General features: G+C 38.6%; 1 protein-coding gene across 3 annotated transcripts in view; it reads left to right on the forward strand.

Moving 5' to 3' along the window:
* Positions 1 to 7,268, forward strand: part of INTS8 (integrator complex subunit 8) — a 33,620-nt gene that overhangs the window by 25,809 nt on the left and 543 nt on the right. For all 3 annotated transcript variants that reach the window (XM_089517652.1, XM_089517653.1, XM_089517655.1), the window contains 8 exons: positions 277 to 333; positions 426 to 487; positions 1,290 to 1,408; positions 2,285 to 2,388; positions 4,230 to 4,280; positions 5,649 to 5,722; positions 5,813 to 5,877; positions 6,690 to 6,733. In XM_089517652.1, coding sequence (XP_089373778.1) covers positions 277 to 333; positions 426 to 487; positions 1,290 to 1,408; positions 2,285 to 2,388; positions 4,230 to 4,280; positions 5,649 to 5,722; positions 5,813 to 5,877; positions 6,690 to 6,733 — 576 coding nt within the window. The remainder of the gene's footprint in view (positions 1 to 276; positions 334 to 425; positions 488 to 1,289; positions 1,409 to 2,284; positions 2,389 to 4,229; positions 4,281 to 5,648; positions 5,723 to 5,812; positions 5,878 to 6,689; positions 6,734 to 7,268) is intronic.

A 7,268-nucleotide genomic window follows, 5' to 3' on the forward strand; every position in this document is an offset into this window, starting at 1 on the left:
TAAAATAAAATTTAGTAGGAAATCATGCTAAGTTCTCTGGACTGATTCCTTAACAAGGTTGTAGAGGATTGCAGTTTTATCTTTTCACAGAAAAAGCAATACTTTATTTCTGCAGTGGGCTATATTTTAAATTGCAAGGGGACACAGGTCACATTTTTAGAAGAGGGAATAATAGTTTTTGTAGTTTGTAAACATTTGTGGAAGCAGCATGAAAGTGTCTAGTGCTGAAATGAACCATGTTTTATGTGATCTTTTATTTCTTCTTTATTCTTATAGGAACCTCTGGTTTTGACAACAATATTATCCTTGTTTGTGAAACTTCATAATGTTCGGGTTAGTGTATTTTTCTCTTTATAATAAAACTTTGGTTTTGATATCTGTCATCTCTTGACACATTTCATTTATGGTATCTTTCCTTCTTCTAGGAAGACATTGTGAATGATATTACAGCAGAACATATTTCAATTTGGCCATCATCCATTCCTAAGTAAGAACATTTTTTCTCGCTTCAGTTACAGTACCAGAGAAAAATATGTCTGTCTAGATATATATAGACTGCACCCTAAATCCAACATGGCAGTAGTGATAGCATCAAGATTCAGCCCCTCTTCCCTCCTAGTTGCTCCAGTGCTGATAATTTGCTCTGAACAGTCTCATAGTCCTCTTAAAACCTGTTTTAAACATCTTCGGGCATGTGGAAAAGTGCAGGAGGAAGAGGGGATTGTGCTGCTCCCATCACAACCTGCTTCTGTGGACACAACTGTGACAGCATTGGATAGGGGCATGTTTCTTGGTCCTGGGTTCCTCAGAAGGTGCATGATAGTACCTAAGTGTACTGCTTTAAATCACTCCATCTGTGCATACAAGAGGGAAGGTTAATTGGTGTACTGGGGAAATAGGGTGTGTGTGTGAGAGAGAGAGAGAGAGAGAGAGTGATGAGGTGTTTGGGTAAAGAATTCTGAATCTTTTCTGACAATATTGATGGGGGAAATGGGAGAAATGGATGAAGAAAGAACCCTTTCTCTTCTTGGATAGACTGCTAGAAATAGATACTCCTCAGATTAATATATTTCCTTCACCTCATTGATGGGAGAAGGCAAAACTGAAAAACCTTTTGCCAGTCCTGCCACATAGTTGCAGCCTCCGTGGTTCTTGTTGATCTCCTCCTGCATGATTGTGCCAAACATCCCCAAGAAAAATTGTTTCTATCATGTTTGATGACTTCAGGTTTTTAGCTACATTTTAAATTTAAATATAGTGGCTAATTATTTAAACCATTATCTTTCTAGCTTACAATCAGTGGATTTTGAAGCTGTCTCTGTTACTGTCAAAGAGTTAGTCAGCTACGCACTGACTATAAATTCGAACAATCACTTCTGGTTAATCATTCAGGCAGATATTTATTTCGGTGAGTAAAATCTATCACTTTCTTAGTTGATTTCCAAACCTAGTTCCCACATCTGATTTCTATTTATTGGTTGACTCTTCTGTATCAAGAGCTCTAAAACCATATCATCTCTGCCCCATACAACTTGGAAAAGTTACTTTTTAACAAAAGACATAGAACTTCCCACACCATTTGCTGTGGAATTCTAGGAATTATAATACAAAAAATAGTTGTCCCAAGTTTTGCCTATCCTTTCTTAACATCATTCTTAGTTAAAATGCTTTTCTTAGATGAATCAGTGCATAATGTTATCAACTGTAGAAAACATCTTGTAGCAGCCTCTCATGTGTTTGTTAAAAAAACAGTGCTATAGCATCTTATGGATTTCCTTAAAATCTCAAGAGAAGGCTGTTACAAGATCTGAATTCTCCCCTTTTTGTTGTTCTTTAGATATAACCATATCAAGGAATATCCTTTAATAATCCTATCTAAAGAGGCAACTTATTTGCCTCTTCATTTAAGTTACTCTTGCCTTTCTTGGGATAGATAGTAACTGAACGAAGTAGTTACATACATGTTGATTTAGGTCTCTGAAAGTTCTGTTGATTCAGTAGGTCTACTCTGTTTGGGACTAAAAGTTGGATTTAGTATGCAAAGAGATCTTGCAGCACTTTTGAGACAAAAAAAGGTATAGCATGAGCTTTCATAGACTCGCTCTATTTTCATAGAGCAAGTCTACTAAAACTCATACTACAACTCAAAGGTGCTGCAAGACCCCTTGCCATACTGATATTCCAGACTAACCAAGTTGGGTCTTTGAATTCTACCCCAATTGGATTTAGGCCTGACTGAACTTGACATTAAATGCTTTTGCTTTTATTTGTCTCTCCAATATAGCAACTAATCAGTATTCTGCTGCCCTTCGCTACTACCTTCAGGCAGGAGCTGTGTGCTCAGATTTCTTTACTAAGATGGTGCCACCCGATGTTTATACTGATCAGGTGAGTTCTCTGGTAATGTGGCAGTAAATGATGTATAGGTTTGTACTGTGTTCTCCAATTATAAAATAGGGAACTAATACAGAAATTTTGACAAGATAGGTTTAATATAGAGAAGCCCATCAGTCCAAGTTCAAAATTCCAGGCCTACTAAATATTTTAATATGTGGTTTCCTCTCATCTGTGGCAGTGCCGTGAGCCGTAAGTAAAATGCACTGATTGCTTGAAGACTTGCCAGAATCTTTTAAGATGAGTCAGATAAAGGCACCGTCTATGCAAATTAGATATGTGAAAAACATTATTGGCACTTACCCCTCAACTTTACAGTTCTCTTGTGCAGAGTTTCCTAAGCCTCTGTGTCAGAGGTGGGGAGGATGAGGGAACTTGGGCTGTCAGAAGTTAATAACCTGCTCCTGCCATCTAACTTCACCTTTGGCCAGCTAAGGCTGATGCTCAACAACTTCTGAGGAGCCACAGATGCTTTTGAATGTCTTTAGAAGTTGTCTAGGAGTGGGTAGAATAATTAGTATTATGTTGCCCAGATGGAGTCCTTGGAACATGTCAGGCCACAAATCACCTAAATGATCAATATAGATGTTTTTTTTTTAAGTTTTAAATATATTCTCATGATCAATATAAAAGTGGGTTTTAAAGTCTTAAATATATTCTGAATTATTAACTGAAAGTGTCCCTATGGAGAGAGGGAATGCCCATGGATGGCAGAGTTGTGTTGCCTGCAGATTGGTCACTGGTGCCTGAATAAGCTGCATCTCTCATGAAATATTCAGTTACTACTATTTGAACAGGGGAAAAGAAACTTCCAATTTAGATCCATATTAAGCATGACACTGTTGTTCTGCTCTGTCAGGCAAGGTCGTTCATTGTTGAGGAGAAAAATCATGAAATAGCTTTGCAGTCGAGTACTAGACCAAAAAAACTTGCAGTCCGTATTTCTCTACTGTGCACCTAAATGTATTTTAAGTCTTGCATTCAGTTATTTTTTAAAAAATGAAATTCTTCATTATATTAAAGGTGAAATGGGTCTCCACATGTTAACTGCATTGCATTGCTGCTCTTATGATTCTTTGCCATTGGTTGTGTGTCTAGGATCATGGGAGTTGCAGTTCAACATGTGGAGCATCACATGTTCCTGATCCCTGCTTTATTGTTTTGTCCTTTTCATTTCCAGTAACAAGGGCAGATGAGCATATTACCTGAGATGTAATACAAATGACTTTTCTGGATTTCTGACAGCTCCAGAATAAAGAGTTCTAAGGCCCGTTACAGACCGCCCAAAAGAGGCGGTCTTGGGCCGCTGCCGGTTGCAGCGCAGGGAAGCCACTGCAGCCAAACCGCGCGACTCCCCCGCGCTGTAAAAAAGGAGCGCGAAAATCGCGCTCCTTCCGGCAACCCGGAAGAGACATCGCAAGTGCCAAAGCGTGCGCTCGCGACGTCTCTTCCGGGTTTAGACATCCGGACGCTGTGCGTCCGTTACGTCAAGATGGCCGCGCCCATCTGTATAGGGCGCCATCATCTTGCCGTACGGAATACGCGCGAGGGGCAAGGCGCGTCCGGAAGCGCCGCCCCTCGCACGTATTCCTGGTGCAACGACGGCGCCGCTTAGGCCCGTCTGTAAGGCGCCAGTGTCTAGGCAAATCAGAAGTCTGTATGCTGTGAACACATGATTGGTGGTTACTATATAAATTGTTCTATGTTCCTTTTTTGGCAGAGGTAAAGCCACAGACCAGAGGCATGAGTTATATCCTGAATATTGGGTAGCTCTCTCATCTACTTTGGATACCTTGTAGGCTTGTTTAATATGTAACCTATCTCTCCCTCTTTAGGTGATAAAACGAATGATAAAGTGTTGTTCTCTACTCAACTGCCATACACAGGTAAGAATATATGCGTTTATATCCAGTGCTATGATAGCTTACTCCTGCACATAAAAAGAAATTTCAAAATAAGTTCACTAAAGCAAAAACCAAACTTGTACTGCCTTTTTCTTCAGTGTGTTATAGATAATTGTTTGGGTTCCTCTATTCATGATACTATGGTGGCAGAGTTGTGTTTCGGCAAATAGTCTTGGTATACTGCATATATTAAAACATGTTTTCAGCACAGCTACATATGTAACAAAAGGACTTATCCTGTTTTATGGCAATAGTTTACTGTGTGTATCTATAACAGTGTGGTGGTAGCAATAGCAATAGCATTTACATTTCTATACTGCTTAATAGTGAACCATCCTTATAAGTGGTTTATAATCTGTAAGCCAATTGCCCCCAACAACCTAGTTACTCATTTTACCAACCTATGAAAGGCTGAGTGGACCTTGGAGCCCTGGGACCAAACTCACAACCTGTGGCTACAGTACCAGCATTTAACCACTGCACCACGAGGGCTCCTATATACTTCAGCTAACAAAGTAGCTGTGTTCCTAGACATTACTTCTTTCAGAGAAAATTTGGTACCATAGATAGAAGTAATAGGAGTAGGTTCTTGTAACACACACACTTCACATATTTCAGCAAAGTTTTTATCCAAAACTAACAATGGGCACATGTGAAATGAAACAACCAGCTCAGGTGAACTTTTCATATGTAAATAAAAAACTTGAACCTTCAAGAGATCTCGTGAAAGCTTCTCACAAGATGTATCCAGGGATGATTTTGTTTTCTTTCACCAGCCTCCACTATTCTTATGATTTTCATTTTGGCATCTGGATCTATTGTATTATTTACTCTAGAAACACTGTTGCAACCCAACACTAAAAGGCTTTCTCTAGCCCTCTCTCACCAACCTCCCAATGCTGATGGTGTAAAAATCTTCCAGTTAGCAGAGGACAAGGAGGATAAGTTTCATTGGAAGCAGAAAAAGGCTCTGTAAAAAGGAGCTTCTTTGTGACCTGAGGTGTGCATATGCTAGACAAAGACCTTTCCACCATGTATGTCTTTATCTGCTTGGCTATGCTTGTATGCAAACTATTTCTCACCTTTGTCTGTTTAACTACTCTTTACAACCATTATTAAGATATTTGTCACCTCGTAATCAATACAATGTTTTATATTTTACATTTCGCACTCACCTTCCTCCAGCCGGTTTATTTACATGTGTATTTACAGAGGCCTCATTCCATGCATCTGATGAAAGTATCCACAAAAGCTTATGCTGAAATATATCCCCTACTCTCAAAGATGCTGATAGAGGCCTCCTTCCCCCCAGTTCCTTATTATATATTGGCACATTTTTCTCTTTATCAGGTAGCAATTTTATGCCAGTTTCTTCGAGAAGTAGATTATAAAACTGCATTTAAAGCACTTCAGGAGCAAAATAGGTAAATAAAGTTTTGATATTTCCACAACATACTGTGTAGTTTGTTGTTGTTGTGTGCCTACAGTTGTATAAAATGAAATATTCTTTCCAGCCATGATGCTATGGACTCCTATTATGACTACATCTGGGACATTACCATCTTGGAATACTTGACATGTATCCTTTTATACAAAGAACTATATGGGAGACCAGTGTAACAGAATCATATTGTAGCTATTTCTTAGATACTCTGATGAAGGAACTGTTGGGCATTCTGTTGTAGAGAATGGAACATACCAGATGGTTTGGCATAGCTCCTGTCTACTGAAGCATATGGGAAGTAGGACCGATATATGGATACATTGATACCATCTTGCTCAATAGAAAAAGAATTAGTGGTGAAGCATATTTTTGCAGAAAGTACTGTTGATGTGTGCTGTGTTCAGTGAAATCTAATAGATATTTTGCTTGTCAGTCTGTATCCTAGTTCTATCTAAAAATGTGTCAGTCACTGGCCAGAATCCTATTGGAGTATTATATCCTTGTAAAGTGAAGTACAAAGAATTCTAATGTGGGAATTTGAATTGGGCAGTCATGAACTTTGCTGGATGCAGATACCAGGAAACTGCTTAATTTTAATTCCTGCATATGTAATTCCATTTACAAAGATGTAATATCCCAATAGGACTGCCAACATGCATCTTCACAGTTCACTAACAGTTAGAACCTCTTCAATTTATCTAAGTAAGTAAAGTTATATTAAGTAAAAGGTGATACAGGGTTCTGGCAATCCACTGATGTTGTTTTCTTTCCTAACAAGAGAGGTGCTTGCAGATGTCCTATTCATGGAGTGAAAAGTTAGGATCCAATCCATGTGAGGATAAAAGATCTGAAAACTGGCATTTGGTTTTACCTAACAAATATCTAATCAGAAGAACTGTTAAGTCTTGTTTATTGACTTTGTCTAGTTTTCCTTAACAGCATTTCAGACCTTCATCATAAGCGAGGCGAGTCAGACAAGAGACAAATAGCAGTAAGTTATAGTTGTTACAGAGATACATTTCTAACAGTGCTTCTACATAACTAGTTGTGTAATTTTTATTTTTTTAAGTTTAGGACAGAACTGGATTAAGAGATATTGAGTCTCAAGCATCCACCCAGCATTACTGAAATACTAAAACTTCAAATTTAAGATGAAATTATGCATAGTACCAATGGACCAGAGAGCTTTGCTGGAGCGGTTCCATAGAGTCATGCAGTGCAGCAATTGGCATGTGCTGGTCACCACCCTGAACATTAACTTCTTATGTAATTAAATTTTGGATACCATTGTATATCAATACTGAATGTCAGACAGCTAACCTTATAGTTCATTATTCCAGTAGCTTGACACCAAAGGATTCTAGTTTATTTTTTGTGGCAATAAGAAGCCTGGGAGTCTGGCACTATAGTCATAGCACAGAGCAATGAAAAATCTGTTTGTACTTTCCGTCTCTAGTTCAGTTGGGTTGTTATTTGCTGACAAGTCACCTCTAACTTATGGGAGGCTTATGAATAAGAACCTAGTT

The sequence above is a fragment of the Sceloporus occidentalis genome, unplaced genomic scaffold (assembly GCF_023333645.1).
Source record: "Sceloporus occidentalis isolate IW3139 unplaced genomic scaffold, rSceOcc1.0.p SCAF_3, whole genome shotgun sequence".
Classification (NCBI taxonomy): Eukaryota; Metazoa; Chordata; class Lepidosauria; order Squamata; family Phrynosomatidae; genus Sceloporus; species Sceloporus occidentalis.